We start from the raw sequence: 18057 nt of genomic DNA on the forward strand, positions 1-18057 counted from the left end.
GAGTGTCTCGTTGAATTGGACAGTATAAAGCACATGATCGCCTAAAAAAATAATTTTCTTTTATCTATAGTAAAATTTAAATTCCCAACCAATAGCATACATATGTCACTAGAAAGGAGGCATTCTAGTCAAATTTACCTTCTAATTTATAGTTAAATAAAACTCTTAACATAAACATAATTTCATCTGAAATAATAACTAAATCAAATACAAATAAAAAAAAAAGAATCTTACTTAAAATAAACTATTTAAAAGGCATGTACCAAAATTTCAATGGCTCTTTTAACAGCTCAACCAATTATTTATTTTGTGAATCAATTCTTCAACAAAACAAGAACTCAATGGTTAAAATTTCTGTATTGTTGATTTACTCAACATTGCAATACATTTGTTAAAATTAAAAGATAAATTTATTTAATTCAATAAAAAAATAGATTGCTATGCTAGCAAAAAATAGCTAGCTCATATGTTGTTTCATCCAAATTTGGCGGTCAAAAAGCAGGAGCCTTGTTTCTCTCCAGTTCAACAGGGTTTCCATCCACGTTTAAGACATTAACATCCCAAATTTCCCACATAAATGTCGGGATATCCAATCACGTGTCCTCCAATCGCCACCTCAAATGCATGAAAATTCCATTATAATCTGATATATATAAGTGTTTTTATAAACAGAGCGAGAGGGTTTTATTTTTTACACAGACGACAACAGGGCAAGCTTGCTTTTCTTGTTCCTTGTTCCTTGTTCCTCGGACCTGTTGTTTCAGTGCTTAGTTTTTTCTTTTTCTTTTTTTTTAAACATCTTCAAAAGAGTTTCTCAAATTCAAACGAAAATGGCATTCACCGGAACATTGGACAAATGCAAGGCTTGTGACAAGACCGTTCATGTTGTGGATATGTTAACTCTTGAAGGAGTTCCTTACCATAAAACTTGCTTCAAATGCAGCCATTGCAAGGGAAACCTTGTGGTATATTTCTTGATTTTTAAACCCTTTTGAAATTTTGTCTTTTTCTTTTCTTTTCCTTAATTCACGTAAAATATGTATTTTGTCCTTCTCAGATGAGTACTTATTCTTCTATGGATGGAGTTCTTTACTGCAAGCCTCATTTTGAGCAATTATTTAAGGAATCTGGCAATTTCAGCAAGAATTTCCAAACATGTAAATAACTAATACCCATTTTTTTTTCTCTCTTTCTCTGTTGATGACCATAATTGGAAAGCTTTTTTTTTTCTTTGCACAAATTCGTTTTTGACCCTACTGTAGCTAACAACTTTAATTTTCTTGATTATCACTTTTGCAGCAAAGGAAAGGCAAATTGATCAGGTATATTTTCCTGCCTTTCTACATTTTACACTTTGATTAGACTCATTTAGTATTTTGATGACCAATACTCGATATCTCTTTGTTAGGTGAAGACTCCAAACAAACTTTCATCCTTGTTTTGTGGAACCCAAGACAAGTGTGCTGCATGCCACAAGACAGTGTACCCATTGGAAAAGGTTTGTAAATTCAACAACTCATTGTAATTTCATTAATTATCCTTCTTATATGTCTTCATTGTAATGGGAAGATCTCATTAAATTAATTATTACAAATAAATATTTCGATCAGTTAACTTTGAAAATATTCTCATCAACATCTCACCTCATCAAATGCAACATGACTACAAACGCGTGCACTATATGCAATTGACACATAACCCTTATAAGCCCCAAACTTGTCCCATGAGCCTTAGGGTTATATAAACATTTCCCCATGACTTAGTTGAGGACACTCATTCTCAACACAATAGGAAGCTAAGAGAAAAGAGAGGGAGCTCCTCTCTCCCACTCTGAAACTTTCAACCCTTATTTTTTATACGATTTTTAATCTCTAAGTGTGGCAGTTGATATTTATTTATCAACACTTGTAAAATTATTTATGTAATGATGCATAAAATTAATATGTAATTTAACGATTGATAGGTGACAATGGAAGGGGAATGTTTCCACAAGACATGCTTTAGGTGTGCCCATGGAGGGTGCGCATTAACACACTCTTCTTATGCTGCTCTGGATGGGGTCCTCTATTGTAAACACCATTTTGCGCAGCTTTTCATGGTGAAAGGCAACTACGCCCATGTCCTCCAAGCGGCTTCCCACAAGAGAAACAATAGCTCTGCATCTCCAAAATTAGCTGAAAACCAAGCTGATCAACGAGAAACCGCCACTGATGAAGATGACTCTGAAGACAAATCTTAATTAATTACAAATTTTTAATACACCACCATGGTTTATATATAACATCCCAACATTGTTCTTTTTATTATTAATATTTTAGAGTTCTATTTTTTTTTTAACTTTTGATATTGTTTGAATGGGTGATAGATCATCTGATCATTAAAGTTGAACATTTTGTTCGATTTGTTCACGTTTTGTTTTTGTATTGACTTGTTTCATATATATATGTAATGATATTTGCAATGCATTCTTTTTTTTAGTGATTTCAATTTTTTTGTGACTGGAATTTGATTTAGTTTCGAAATTTCCAACCAAATCATTTCCAGGAATTTCTGAGAATGAGCATGATTTTAGATTTTCACGTTAGTAGAGCTAATAAGTTGCATTAATAGATGGAAGTGATTAATTAGAATTTTGGTTTTTGGACTAAATTGTATGAGTCAATGTCTTAGAGCTGAAGATTAGAGTTAGCTAGAAAAGAGGTCCTTATGTCGTCATTTACCCAAGGGCATTTTAGCAAAATTTTCATATTTAAATTTGTGGAGGTACATTGGTTTCTACACCAAAATTTCATCCATTTTCTCTCAAATATTGATTTCAATTCAATTAGTTGTATTTGGTAAGTTAAATTTTCAATACATTTTCCACTTAAACAAGTTTGAAAAACAAATAAAAAAAATCAAATTTCAATCTTGGATTTTTGGAGTGGAGATTTGAAGAGTTGTTGGATGAATAAATGACAAAGTAAACATAATCCTTTTATTTTACCTCTTGAAACTTTGATTTCAACAATTTCTTTACATTCTCCTTCATGTTTTAAAGTGGGAAAGTTCAAATTTGTTGTTTTTTAGATTTTGAGTGAAAATGAGTTTAAGATTTTATTAGAATTTAGATCACATGGATTTAAATACTGTTACTCTCCTTTCTTTAATATTGTAATAAAAATAAAATGGATAAATTATACCATAAGTTATTCAATTATGGGTTTTTTGTCACCTAATTATGATTTTTTTAACTGCACCAACGGGGTGATGTGGTAGTTAAAAATTAGTATAATAATAAATTTAGCCCTCAACTTTTACATATTATATCGATTTAGTCGTATTTTAAAAATTAACTCTTAAAATTGATAAATGATCTCAATTTGTTCTTAATTCTAAAAAATTAAAGAAATATATAAAACTACATAAAGATATTTAAAAATATAATAATAAATGTATGGGAAAAAATTACAAAAAGTGATTCTTAGTGTGGTAATAGATTTCCCAAGTCAATTGTGCTTCTAAAATTTCTTTCACTTTGGTTTGGTATTCAAATAATTTAGGTTCTATTACATCAACATAACAATTCCATTGAAAATTTTAGTCATATTTCTAGCGGGATAAAATATTTGGTTTTCTACCTAGACCTGTTCATGGGCCGGGCGGTCCGGCCCAGCCCGACGGCCCGTCCAAAATATGGGAGGGTTCGGGTAAAAGTATAGGCCCGAAATATGGGCTTGGGCAAAAAAATGAGGCCCGTTTAAAAAATGGGCCGGGCTCGGGCTCAACTTTTTTGGCCCGGCCTGGCCCGGCCCGAATATAATAAATATATATTTTTTATTTTTATTTTTTAATTTTAAAATACTTTAAAAATATTTTTATTTTTTTATTTTTAAAATTTTTTTTTGTGTTTATTAAAAATTGGGCCTGGCTTATTATTTTTTCACGAGTCGGGCCTGGGCAAAATTTCAGGCTCATATTTCGGGCTGGGCCGGGTACGGGCCTAAGAGGCGGGCCGAAATTTTTTCCGGGTCGGCCCGGCCCGGCCCATGGACAGGTCTATTTCTACCGCAGCACCAGCAATAGCAGAGAGGGAAGCGAGGGGGGACGGTGGGTTGTGGTTTATTTTTATTTATTTCTTTATTTAATATTACTATTAAATTTAATAAAAAAATTAAAATTAAGATTAAATTGCCACCATTTGTAAATTTTGAGGGTTGATTTTTTTAAATTATGACTATATTTATTATTATATCGAATTTTCTATTGCCACATCACCCTCCTGCGAATGCAATAAATGGAAATGGGCAAAAAAAAATCTAGATTAGTTGCGTGACCAATTAAAAAAAATAGTTAAGTGACCAAAAAAGAAACAAATTCATAGTTAAGTGGCCAAATTAAAAAAAAAATCATAATTGAGAGACCAGAAAAAAATTTAACCCATAGTTAGGTGACTAGTGGCGAATCCAGCGGGGTTTGCAAGGCACTGACCACCCTAAAATGAAAAATTTTCATTTAGACCTCTTGAAATTTTAATGTAATAGTAAAAATTACACTTTAGCCCCACCAAAAGTGATAAAAATTTAATTTAATCTTTTAAAAATTATAAAGATATAGATTATTAAAATTGTAAAATTTTCTAGCTTCTCCCTTGTAGGTGATCCATAATATTATTTAAAGTGCTTGATGTGACAAATCACAAGTCCAATAATGAATAAGCCTAAACTATGGATGGATCAAAGATAAATTGGTAAGATTTGTTTATGAATTGAACTATTTGCTCAATGATTCGCTTAAAATATAAGATGAGTTAGATAAAAGTATAAAGTTCAAAAATGAGTTTAGAAAAAATTAAATCCATTTAAAATATGACTTGAATTTGTATTTCAATATTTAAGGTTGAACTCGATTTGACTTACTCATTTTATACTTTTGTAATATATTTTATTTTATTTTTATATATTATGTAATTTATATCGCATATATTAAATAGATAATAATACAATACAATACAATATAAAGAATTAAAACATAGAATAAATTATCTAAATTTAAAATTTTAATAAAAGCAATCTAAAATATTAAATATTAAATTTAAAAAATATAGAGGAGTGTAAAATGAAATGAACTGAATAATTTATAAATATGAACAAAAGTTTAATTTTATATATTAAATGACATTAGATTTAAAAATGTCCGAAGGATGAATAACTCTAAATTAACGCTGTCCTTTTAATAAAAAGATATTTAAAATCTGAAATTTTCTCCCACAAACAAAAACAGAAAAGAAAAGAAATCTAAAATCATTCCATTTCTTCAAAAACCCTTTGATAGTTATATATATATATTTTTTGTATTATTATTTTCTCAATAGATCTGCGCAGCAGCACCCACCATTTTCATTTCAAATTTCCCATCTAACCGGTTTTTTTTTCTTCATCTAACCAACCCTAGCAGCGTTGTTTCGTAGGACGACCCTCGGTTTTGCCACTATTTACGGCGTTAACCCATTGGAAGAAACTCCACTCTTTAACTTCCTTTTTTGCGGTTGTATATATAGATTTCTGTTTTTTTCCTAGGTTTTAGAATTTGTTTGTTTTTTGGGGAGTTTAGGGCCGTGCTATGAATAATAGAGGGAGGTATCCATCGGTGCTCGGCCGTGGCCGCGGAGCGAACGCGAACCCTAGCTTTCAATCGAGGCCGGAGCAACCGCAGTATGCGCAGAGAAATTTGGTGCAGAATCATCATCATCATTTTCAACAACAGCAACATCATCATCATCATCTGCAACAGCAACAACATCAACAGCAGTGGCTCAGACGAAACCAATTGCCCGGCGGAAATGACTCCACTGTCGCCGATGAGGTCGAGAAGACCGTACAATCTGAAGCCGTCGACTCAAGGTTCTTTTTTGTTTCTTCTCCTTTCTTCTTTTTAATTGCATTTGTGATTAATTTTTATTTAATTTTCTTGTACATGTTACGTATTGAATGTTCATAATTATATTTTTTTTCACAAATTAAATTTCTTGTGCATTGTTTACAGTTATTGATTTTTTATTGAATTTTCTTTTATGTATTTCATATTGAATTGTGCACGGTTTTACATTCTTTTTCATCTTTCAGTTCACAAGATTGGAAGGCAAGGCTAAAGATGCCACCATCAGATACACGCTACAAAACGGAGGTATTTTTGTTAATGATATTAATCGAGTAGATATTGAAGTTAATACAACCTTTTTAATAATATTGCATAGCTTATCTATCGTTTTAAAAATTCCTTGAAGTTTCTGCTTTTACCAGTTATGGTTAAAGAAATTGTAGCATTGGCTTTGTTTATTTCGCTATATATAATTGCCATACCTTCGTTAAACTATGAAAATTCTCGAAGGAAAAATTTCTGGCTTATGTTATTTAGGCAATGCAGGTGAATTACTCATTAATTTCCTATAGGGTATATGATTTTGAATGGACAGTTTCCAAAGATTATAACTTAAGGACACTGATACTAGTTCCTTGATGTTGAGGCCTTCTGAACAAAGGGCCATTTTTAGGCCTGCAATTGCATTTCTTTATCCTCGATAGCACTCCATCTTGTTTCTCTGATATAAATTTCACACAGGGCATGGCAGTGCTTTTGTTGGTATTTGGATATTTTTTAAAATTTTAATTTTGATGCTTATGTACTGATCTGCCTATTAAATTTGTGCCAGGATGTGACAGCTACCAAAGGAAATGAATTTGAAGACTACTTTCTGAAACGTGAACTTCTTATGGGAATATATGAGAAGGGCTTTGAAAGACCATCTCCTATTCAGGAAGAGAGTATTCCCATTGCTTTAACTGGAAGTGATATTCTTGCTAGAGCCAAAAATGGAACTGGGAAAACTGCAGCATTTTGCATTCCTGCATTGGAAAAAATTGACCAAGATAACAATGTTATTCAAGGTTAGATTTCATCTACATTTAATTTCTTGATTGTGTGTGTTTGTGTTACCAATTCAAGCCCAATAAAATGGCAGTGGGTACTGAAAGTAGGATTCTTTGGCCATTTCAATTATTTATTGTTCTTCTAGTTGTCTGATCTGCTTGTCAATCTGATATTGGAGAAGTGTGAGTGTCATTTGTTTCATTTCTTTTAACTGATATTTATGGGCTTTGGCATGGACGGACTTAGTTGACTGACGATCAAATCTTTGTAGCAGTTCCTTAAACATGTGCATTAGGTCGTCCATTTTGTAAGTTGGTGCAACTTTTTCCATCAGTCCAAGCAGAAATTTTCACTCATCTTTCTGAAACCTTCCAAATTAAGTTCTTTGTTGACCCTTTTGCTGTAATTTGAAATATGAGTTAATTTCATATTCCCTTCTCCATTTCATTAAGTTATTAGTACACCAGGCTTTTTTATTTACACTAATCATCTGCTTAGTTTCTTGCTTTTACCAAATGTGTATTTTTTGCACAGTTGTTATACTTGTTCCAACGCGAGAACTTGCTCTTCAGACATCACAAGTTTGTAAGGAACTCGGGAAGCATTTACAAATTCAAGTTATGGTCACAACAGGAGGTACCAGCCTCAAGGATGATATTATGCGATTGTATCAACCGGTCCATTTACTGGTTGGAACCCCTGGCAGAATACTAGACCTTGCTAAAAAGGGTGTTTGCATTTTGAAAAATTGTTCAATGCTCATCATGGATGAGGTAATTATTGGATGGTTTCTCTCTGTATCTTTATTTTAGTTTGACGTTTTTTCCTTTTAAGTTAAACTTGAGAGAACATGATGTTGTTAGAATTATTTTTGATAGATATGGAGGAAAGAACTTTCATGGTAATTTATGGTTTGTGTCATTTTTGTTTGGGTGGGATGAGAAGTGGGTTCTGGTCACCTCAGGTTTACAGTTTGGAAATATTTGCTAAAATTGAACTGGCAGGGCAATTATTAATACTGGTTATCTTGATTTTACAGTTTCCAGGTTTCTTTTCAAAGGTCCATATTCTAGCAACTGTTTTGGCTGCATAATTATTGGGTTGTTTCTTAAAGAATTTAATGTTATTACAAATACTTGTTCCTATTTGTAAGTTAAAGGTTGTACCTCCATCATTCATAATTTAAAACTTTGTTTGGAAAATTAAGCCAATATGCTATGAAGTTCTGAAGTTGGTTGTGGTTATTTCTCAGTTTGCTGTCTATATTCACTTTCACTAGGACACAGAGTCCCCATTTCTGGTTATCTTCTGTCGTCTTGTTTCCGTTTTCTTTTTTAACTTCTTATCTTTATATAAAGGCTAGTTTTGGAACTAACTCTGAAGTGTGATTGAATAATTATTATAATAATTCCTACAAGTGTCTGCAAAAGGAAGCAAGACACTTGGGGAATGGAGAAGTATTTAATTCTTTTCCTTGTCTTCTTTATGCTTGATTTTAACTTTATGATCTGCAAAATCTGATTTTGTGATTCTGTTTCTTTCAGGCGGATAAACTTTTGTCTCCAGAGTTCCAACCTTCTCTAGAGCAGCTGCTATGTTTTCTTCCCCCAAATCGTCAAATTTTGATGTTTTCTGCCACATTTCCTGTTACCGTTAAGGACTTTAAAGACAGATACCTAAAGAAACCTTATATTATTAATCTTATGGATGAGCTTACTCTGAAGGGTATTACACAATATTATGCCTTTGTGGAAGAAAGACAGAAAGTCCACTGCCTAAACACTCTTTTCTCTAAGGTTTGACTGACCTTATATAAACCCTTATCAAGTTTTCTCTTCTTTGCATTGTTTGGATGAGTTGTGATATTTATTTATCTTCAGCTGCAAATAAACCAATCAATCATTTTCTGCAACTCTGTGAATCGGGTGGAACTGTTGGCCAAGAAAATTACAGAGCTTGGCTACTCATGCTTTTATATCCATGCAAAAATGCTTCAGGATCATCGTAACAGAGTATTTCATGATTTCCGCAATGGTGCATGCAGGAACCTTGTTTGTACTGGTATGTGGTGCCATGCTTTGTGTTCGAGGGATATGAGATACTTCAAATTTTAGTTTCCTTGGAATTAATTAGCGATGCCAGTGCACTAAACAGTTCTTCTCTTCATAAGCATTCTTTGGCTGTCAATATATGAAGAATAAGTTCCTAATGATGTCTTTCTACTTGTTGCAGATCTTTTCACAAGGGGTATAGATATCCAAGCTGTGAATGTTGTTATAAACTTTGACTTCCCCAAGAACTCAGAAACATACCTTCATAGGGTATGTTGATCAACCTATTTTCGCTCTTTCAAGTTGCAATATTATCTCTTTTTTTTTTTTTAATTTGCCAATCCTCTTACTGTACAGGTTGGTCGATCAGGAAGGTTTGGTCATCTTGGATTAGCAGTGAATTTGATCACTTACGAGGACCGCTTTAACTTGTATATTACTGCTTCTCTAACCTTTTGAAACTATACCACTACATACATTGAGGTTCTCCTCATTCATTGCAATGTCATATGATCTTCTCTAACAGGTATAGGATTGAACAAGAACTTGGGACCGAAATTAAGCAAATCCCTCCTCATATTGATCAGGCTATTTACTGCCGGTGATTTATTGCGGGTGTTTCTTGTTTTAGCCCAAAGGTGATAACAAATGGTGAGCAACGACCCACATGATCAGTTTTAGAGTAAATGCATTTCTCGTTTTCCGGAATGTTCTAGTATTTGATGTGCGATATAAATATAATGTCAGTTGATGTACAGTTGTTTATGTTTTTGTCAGGTAATGTTAATGAAGCTGATCATTCAAGGTGCTTTAGTGGTGGTGAAGAGCGAGTTGGTGCTTTATCTATGTACCCCTTGGATGCTTCTATTCATTTCTTAAATTTCATAATTTCAACAGAATAGCAGTAGAGAAATTATATGAGCCATGCTTCGATTTAGTATACATACCAATGGGTAGTACCTACTTATATACTGGCCTGGTCTGGTCTGATCATCGTCGACTCGATTTTAAGGTTATGCCTTGCGCAAGAAATTTATGCTCCCCCTTGTTCTTGGCAGTTTGTTTGCTCGTCTCTGTCATTTAAATAAATAAAAGTATCTGACATTTAAAATTAAACGACGCCCTTTGTGGCATCTTTGATTCCAGGCATTTTATTCGCATTTTCTTTATGTTTAGGACATTGCTATTTTGTAATTTCATTAGGTAGCTTGATATAATGTTTTAGTCCCGTTATGCTGAAATTTGGTTAATTACATAGAAGGGTGAAAAAGGTCCTCAAAATTTTATACAAAGAAATAAATAAACTCATATTTTTTTACTTAATTGGGTAATTAAAAGACTCTTAAAATTTTTAAAAAGAAGCAATTAAGTTTTTTTTCATCAAAAATCATAATTGATTGTTAAAGTTAATTGTGTCTAAAGTCATGTTACAATCATTGCATCATGTGACAAAAATTATAAAAATAAAAATTATTAAACTTTAATAAAAAGTTTTAAAATTTACTAAAATTAGAAAAATATAAAATTGTAAAAAATATAAAATTTTATAAAAATAATTAAAAGACCTTTTAACCATTAACTTTAACTGTTGACCGTTAAAATTAATGATTAGTTAAAGTCATAATGTGTCATAACACAACGTGTCATGTGATGAAAAGTGATAAAAATAAAAATCAATAAATGTTATAGAAAAATTATAAAATGCTTCTTTTGGTATGATAATATTTATAATTCTTTTATGAATTTTATATTTCTTTACATTTTTTATCATTTTCTTATGACTTCATAAAATTAAAATTTTCTTATATTTTTTATTAAATTTTAATAACTTTTATTGATTTTATTGATTTATTTTTTACCACATTTCACGCCATGGTTGTGACATGTGATGACTTTAACTGAAGAAAATTAGGGGTGATTAACTTTAACAGTTAAAGGCTTTTTTGATGTATTTTGATAATTTGCAACAATAAAAAAAATTAATTACTTTTTTTGAAAAAAATATAAAGACATTTTACACGGTTGGGAGATTACATAAGTTACTTGTCATCAGAATATCAAAATTAGGGCAACTATGGTTGGTCCAAATTCTAATTTACGTGGCCCAAACTTAAAAAGTTGGTAGCACTAACCTCGTCTGGTTTTTATTTAATTAAGATATAAAAATAATTTTATTTTTAAATAAAAAATTGTAAGCTAAATAATGAAACTTACTTAATAGTTAAGTTATAAAATCTTAAAATGTTGAAATGATACATGAGATGTATAGGAATATTAATTAAGTTATGAGATAATTAGTGATAACCTCCCATCCAGTTAAATGTAAAAAGAGTGATAGTTGGTTTGTAGCAAAATGATGGAGTGAAGCCATTTACATAGGAAACAGTATGTAATTAGATGGAAAATTTGAAGTTGAGAAGATAATTAAATAAAGTGAAGTCGGAAATGAACATTAATATAAAATTTGAACTACTAAATAATCTAATCATAAAAGTCATTGCAATTAGTATTTTTTTATTTAATTATTTTTGCGAAAATCAGCAAAAAGATGCCTTTACCAATTCTGTTTTGCATGTAAATAGACTTCCGAAACATGTTACTTCTCTTCTTCCTTCCATTTACCTTTAGCTGTTGTGTTATTATTATCCATAACAATTAAAGCTCAATACAAATACTTGACTTAATCTAAAATATATCTAAATGAATCATAATTGTAACACTCAAATCAATCACATTCATAATCTTTAATTGCTATTTTTTTATAGGGTGATGATGTTCCTATTTACTCCAATTTTAATTTTTACAATTGAAAATACTATCAATGTGTAGTTATAAAATAATAAATAACATAATTATGAAAGTTGCCCTCCTATTTGTGGGTTAGTCAAATTAAAACTATATGCCCTTATTAATATATACATGTAAATATATTCAGGGGAAAATGAAAATTTCTATTTAGGTCTTTCAAAATTTTAAATTTATAATGGTAAAATTGTACTTTGGCCCCCTAAAATGATAAAATTTGATTTAATCCTTTAAAAGTTATAAAGATATAGACTATTAAAATGGTAAATTTGTATTTTTACTATCATAAAAATATATATAATTTAATTTCGCTCCCCTCAAACCATTTTTGACTTAGCCCATGAATATACCTTAAATAAAATTAACTAAAATTTAAATTTTATTTATTAAAATTAAAAAATATATAAATAGCCCTTATTAAGTTTTAATGTCTAAATTCTCCTATTACCTAAAATATTTCTATTAATTTTTATATTACCTAAATGCTTTTATTGATTTTTTGGTACTACCTAAAATATCCTTATTAATTCTTAAAGGCTCCTTAAGAGCTGGTTTTATATTATATATAGATAAACAAGAAAAATTAAAAGTCATGCATGGATAAATAAAGGATATTAAAAAAAGAATCTTGACTCGATTGGCATGGACATTGTTGGCAATGCAGGAAAACGTAGGTTCGAGTGCGTTCAAGCGCATTATATTCCTATTTATGTGTTGAAAAAACATAGAGGCTACAAATGTATTTCTTTAGTTGTTAACCAAATAATAAAGGTATAAATCTTCAAGGTGAGCCATAAAACTTATCAAAGCCTATTTTTCACTTAGACTTCTAAAAATGACATTACAATTATTTTGTGCTCATTCCAAGGCCTTTCTTCTCATATTATATATACTACACTGTTGGCCCCTGCAAACCAATGGATTCTTTTTGGTAAATAAAAGGCTCAGACCACATCCTTATTCTACAACGATAAAACGGAGGGTAGTGAAAAATATAGAATTTCAGCTCCTCTGCAGTTTGCATCTTGGCCATGTGACTCTGCAAATCTGCACCAAGCTAATCTCTCAAGTGTTCTTCAATAATTTGAAGATGGTACGAATCAGTGCTGAGCCACTTTCATTAGCATTAACACCATTAAGGATGTTAACAACTTCCTCATTATCACATTCCTATACCCCAGGTTCCAAGCAAGCTGTTGGCCATCCCCACAGCTCCGCGGGTCTTACCCACCAGACCCCAAGTTCCTCTTGCAATCCATTATCCAATTCCCATAGTGGTCTCATATGACACGGCACCAGGAATGGTTCATTTATTGATGAAAATGAAGTAACACACACCTAAAAATAGGAAACACCGCATTTAAAACAAAAAGCATAGAAGCAACACAACAACAACAATAGCATCAAACAAAGCATGAAAACAGACAGCTCCTCTCAACATTAAGCAAGATTTCCTGTCGGAGATGTACTAATCTCACCTCCTTATTTGATCCAATCAATTTATCAATGTCACTGAAGGTTTGCCAAAACTAGAACTTCAACACCATTCTTCATCACTTGCACTAAAAAGCATGTCAAAATCTGTTTTAGTTTCTTACTAAGATAGTAAAAGATAGAGATCTAGCAAAACAACAGGGTAGGAATGATAAGAATTATATATAATTAAGAAACACATAGCGAGACTGTGAATGAATAGTTCTTGGTATAATGCTAAGCTTATAAGTTCTGTAAACATTCATTTAAAAGTTACTTGTAAAAAAAATATGATATTAGTTTAGCATTATACCAGGAACCAATACCAATGAAATCATGAATTGGAATCAATTATAAAAAAAAGTAGTAAGCAGTTGCGGAGAAGGATACTTGGATCAGTGTTATTTACATCTCTTTGCACTTCAAAAGTTCTTCAATAGTTCCCTTAATGACTATAATTATTTTTTACCCTTTATTTGTATTGGAACTACTGTGCTTGAAGTTTTAGTCTGCAACAAAAGTAAATAATTATTTTGTAATTAAAAGATCCAGCAAAAAAAGCATAAAGACAGGGTCATCACATGTTAATTACCTAAATTAAGGAAAGAAGAAAAAAGAATCAATCATGCAAATACATGGAAAAAACCAGCCTTTCACTTCCTAATTCTGTAATCAATGAAAGTTCAACGAAGCAATCAAGCTAGGAACAAAATGTAAATTATTTTGGCAATGACAGAAGCCCAGGCAATAGAACAATTTTCAGAGCAAAAATATTTTAGGTATATATATGTGTGACAAAGAAGACGGTGAAAATAGTAATACCTCTGTTCAAGGTAGCTTTTTGGCTGGGTTTAGATGGAAGCCCTTAAATGTGATGTTAGTAACCTGAATAATGGATAAAATTTTGGTTTAATCTTTCGGCACTGAGAAATAAATGGATTTTGGTTGGATGCATACAAATTGGAGTTGAACCAAAAGGAAAAAATAACTTGTGCCATGCATCCCAAATCAGTACAAGTTCCAGTAAAAAATCATAGACTTCAGCAGAGAGCAAGAAGAAAGCAAATAAAGTAGTGTTGTACCGGTTTTTTTACCCAACTAACCCCCCAATATATATTTACGAAAATGACCTAACTTGAAAAATTATGACGTAAATTACCTAAAATTTATAGTGTCGGGCGGTGCCGGCACCCAAGTCAATCACGGTGTAAAATTTTTTGAAAAATATGAATATTTCTAGGTTCAAAATTTTTTTATTAGGTTATGGCGTCTCGGTGACCGGTACTGAAAAAAAATTAATTTTTTTTGGGTTTTTTTATGCCGGCATTGTGGTCGTTAGCACCCGAGTAGGAGAGAAAGAAATACTAATCCACCTAGGGATAATAATGAAGTAGGATGGGATGAATATTGCTAAATTCATCACCACTCCACAATTGGCATGCTCTACTTCACCACCCAACTCGCTCCATTATGTATATATAATTTTGAAAAGCACTACTAAATTCATGGATGTTGGATACATACATCATTGCCTTACCTCGCTCTGCTTCAATTAAATTTTTGCTAATTATCTTTAATATTGTTAATTTTTAAAAGTCAAGTAAATATTCAAAAATAATTCTTCAAAAAAATATTTAAATATAAATTATATGATTTTTTCTATATTATGTTATTGCATTTTTACCCTTTTAATAGTTTATAATACAATATGATAAATTGGTAATTTCATATAGTGGAGTGGGTCGAGGTGGGGCAAGCAGTTACCATAACCACTCCATACTCACAATCCAAAAGAGAGAAAAAATCCACCCCATCCCACCTTGCATCCACCTTCCAAAAGAAAAAATGTGCACCATTCGAAGCAGGTTGATTCGAAATCCATTGGGTGGTTCAGGTTTTTCCATCCCAAAATTCACCAATGATCATGCCACGTAGAATTTTCATAAAGAAATGTGATTTTATCTTTCCACCAATTCAACCAGTTCCAACACCAACGAAAGATAAAAATTGATTTGGTGAGAGAAATAAAGGAACTTTTTAGTAAGCAGAGTAATCTGAAAATTTTGAGCTAATGCTAAACTCATATAAACCATAAATGAACTTTCTCTATTTTCAAGGAAGAAAAGTATCATCTTCAATAGTGGCCATTTTCAAATTCTTATGATTGATAACTGAGGTTAAGTGAGATTTAAGGCAATGTATTAGGGAAAATTTTGAAATTGTTTGTCAAGCATCTTCATCAATGAGTACGGTGATTTCTGTGGTTCTACATAAATATATGTAAAAAAATTAAAGTTCACTCCGAAATTCTAATTTTTTTTGTTATTGCAATTTGTGGATTTGGTATTTAGGGATTGATCATAGTGTTTAGTGGTTAGTCCATAATTGCATTTAGGAATGTTGATGGTTTTTGATAAAATTGAGAAAATAGGAACTTAAATGATGAATCAGAGCATGGAAAATACTTTCAAGAAGAGTCGAGTTCTTGAATTTTTTGATGTTAACGATGTAACTGAATTAATAGCAGAGGAAGTTAAAATGGAATGGAATTTTGTAGCTAAAAGGATGACCAATCATATTATCTAACCTATAGTTATATTCTTGGATTCAGTGTTAGACTTGGAAGAACAAAGACAAACCCTAAAACTAGAGATGTTATTGCTAAGTATTTATACTGTAATAAGGAAGAGGAGCATTTAAAGAAATGATTAAATAATAAGAAAATGAGTCAAGAGCCTAAAATATAACTAGAACTGGATGTGATGCGAAGATGCGAGTGGCTCTCAAAAAGTGTAAACAAAGATGGGTTGTTACTAACTTCGCTAAAGAGTACCATCATGAATTGGTTGTACATCATGCATAAAAGAATTGATAAAATTGTTTCGTGAAGTTCCAGCCAGTGCAAAGGTTGAAGCATTGGCAATGAGATGAGCTAGAATCCAACCTTCCCAAATAATGTCATTCTTCGCCGAGCAAGTTGGGATATGAGAAGATGAGCTTCAGGAAAAAAAGATCTTATTTACTTGTTGCAAGCAGATTCTATGAAAGCAATAGAATGTGGGGATACAAATGTTGCTTTAGAATATTTTGAGTCGAAATGAACAACTGATCTTGGTTTGTACATGATGTATACTAAGGATAGATTATGCATACTTCAGAGATGTCATTGCATACTTCGAAAAAAAATTTTAGTAGACTCATGCAGCAGGACAAATTACACATACTTCAAAGATGTCGTTTTATTCAATACAACATACAAGAAAAAATTACTACAATATCTCGATTTTGGTATTTGTTGGAGTGAAAAATCATCACCAAACAACTACATTTACATTTGCAAGTTTGTCAAATAAGAAACATGATAGTTTTGTTTGGGTGTTGAATGAGTTTCTACGTTATATGAGAACGAAGAAACCAGTCTTGGTAGTTATGGATGGGGTTCAGGCAATGCATTCGACTTTGAAAACAGTAATGCCAAAAGTTAATTATAGGCTTTGCATCTGGAACATACAAAGGAATGCTGTCTCTTATATCTACAAAGTTGAAGTTCTAAAGGCATTTAAAATATGCAAGAATTCATGGTGGGTTAAAGAAAAATTTTATCGAGAGTAGAAATTTTGATTCATTGTGGGTCAAAAATTTGCTTACATTTGTTGTATTGTTTTTCTTGTAGATCGTTAGAAGTTATGTCAGTTGGAAGTTCAAGTTGGAGCTCACACTATCCGTTAATCGACTACGTATAAATTGTGATTGCTTTGATTTAGGTTATAAGTGGCATGTACTAGAAGTTAAAATTCACTTGTTATTAGACATGTTGTTCTATGCTTTATTATGTGATGTTGTGGTTGTGTTTATTTGGCTCTTTTGGTATGTTTTAACCATATATATATAAGTGGTAAGATTCATACATTTCCAAGTTTGGTTTTGATTGTGGTTTAAGGTTATGAAATGCTCGATAGATACATGTTTTGTGTTTGAGAAATGATGTATGTGATTAGAATTCAAAGTGTTTGAATTGTGGTACCAATGAGGGTACATTGATTAGACTCTTAGGATAAATTTTTTTGGTATGTTTTTTGTAACACCCTACACTCGGCCCGGTCTCCGAACCTGAGCATCAGGATGCCACATCCACCATCGTAACTTACACATACACAAATAACATTCAAACAAGGTCAAATTTTATTAATTTAATCAATTACAGAGGTGTTCACTGCCTTACAATCATTTATTGGCATTAGAAACAATTACAAAAACATGCTTAAGGACCATTTAATAAAATTCCTAAGAAAACCACATAGGTATCCAAACACAACCATAAATATTAATATTTTAGTATGTCATATATTAATACTAATAAGAAAATTGATACCACTATAACATTTTGTTTTTCCAACTCATTTTGGAACCAAAAACATTATATCGATACATAATCACAGGTATCGATATTTTTACCCCAAGTATCGATACGCATGAAAGGGTATCGATACTCATGAGTACCAATACCAAATTAAGCTACTGTTTTCTTACTTGTACATTTTAACATCGAGGTATCTATATTTAAGCCCCGAGTATCGATACCTCTGTACAAATCAACAAGAACACAGCAAAACAGGGGACACACTCATGCTCAACAATTATTCCTTTCAACATGCATCATTAGACACATTACCAATTATCAAACATTCATAAATATAGTTCCAAACCATACCAAAACTCCAAAGTCCAAAATCATAATAAACAAATAATAATCAAGCGTAATTCTAAAATAATTATAAAACCACATACTCAAAAGTTTATTGCCTTTCTAGGATCACTT

The 18057-nt window shown here is 31.6% G+C and overlaps 2 protein-coding genes and 1 long non-coding RNA gene across 3 annotated transcripts; 2 read left to right on the forward strand and 1 right to left on the reverse strand.

Moving 5' to 3' along the window:
- The first annotated feature begins 708 nt into the window (after positions 1-708).
- Positions 709-2329, forward strand: LOC105791592 (LIM domain-containing protein PLIM2b). Its single transcript, XM_012619716.2, has 5 exons — positions 709-965; positions 1058-1157; positions 1300-1322; positions 1409-1498; positions 1964-2329. Exons 1-5 carry the CDS (start codon positions 831-833, stop codon positions 2237-2239), a joined length of 624 nt encoding a protein of 207 aa, XP_012475170.1. The 5' UTR covers positions 709-830; the 3' UTR covers positions 2240-2329.
- A 2908-nt stretch (positions 2330-5237) lies between these two features.
- On the forward strand, positions 5238-10076 carry LOC105791593 (DEAD-box ATP-dependent RNA helicase 8). Its single transcript, XM_012619717.2, has 10 exons — positions 5238-5882; positions 6105-6165; positions 6692-6926; positions 7444-7682; positions 8454-8705; positions 8790-8970; positions 9142-9230; positions 9318-9391; positions 9487-9611; positions 9738-10076. Exons 1-9 carry the CDS (start codon positions 5602-5604, stop codon positions 9563-9565), a joined length of 1491 nt encoding a protein of 496 aa, XP_012475171.1. The 5' UTR covers positions 5238-5601; the 3' UTR covers positions 9566-9611; positions 9738-10076.
- A 2372-nt stretch (positions 10077-12448) lies between these two features.
- On the reverse strand, positions 12449-14250 carry LOC105793657 (uncharacterized). The gene is made up of 4 exons (XR_001133532.2): positions 14061-14250; positions 13629-13747; positions 13244-13327; positions 12449-13103 (listed from the first exon to the last, which is right to left on the reverse strand). It is a non-coding gene; the product is annotated as an uncharacterized LOC105793657 (long non-coding RNA).
- Positions 14251-18057: the final 3807 nt, after the last annotated feature.

The sequence above is a fragment of the Gossypium raimondii genome, chromosome 8, assembly GCF_025698545.1.
Source record: "Gossypium raimondii isolate GPD5lz chromosome 8, ASM2569854v1, whole genome shotgun sequence".
Classification (NCBI taxonomy): Eukaryota; Viridiplantae; Streptophyta; class Magnoliopsida; order Malvales; family Malvaceae; genus Gossypium; species Gossypium raimondii.

Coding starts and splice junctions, on each gene's coding strand:
- LOC105791592 (XM_012619716.2), top strand. CDS start 831: ATGGCATTCACCGGAACATTGGACAAATGCAAGGCTTGTGACAAGACC. Junction 1,323..1,408: donor AGGAAAGGCAAATTGATCAG/GTATATTTTCCT, acceptor TCTCTTTGTTAG/GTGAAGACTCCAAACAAACT. Junction 1,499..1,963: donor CAGTGTACCCATTGGAAAAG/GTTTGTAAATTC, acceptor AACGATTGATAG/GTGACAATGGAAGGGGAATG.
- LOC105791593 (XM_012619717.2), top strand. CDS start 5,602: ATGAATAATAGAGGGAGGTATCCATCGGTGCTCGGCCGTGGCCGCGGA. Junction 5,883..6,104: donor TCTGAAGCCGTCGACTCAAG/GTTCTTTTTTGT, acceptor TTCATCTTTCAG/TTCACAAGATTGGAAGGCAA. Junction 9,392..9,486: donor TACGAGGACCGCTTTAACTT/GTATATTACTGC, acceptor CTTCTCTAACAG/GTATAGGATTGAACAAGAAC.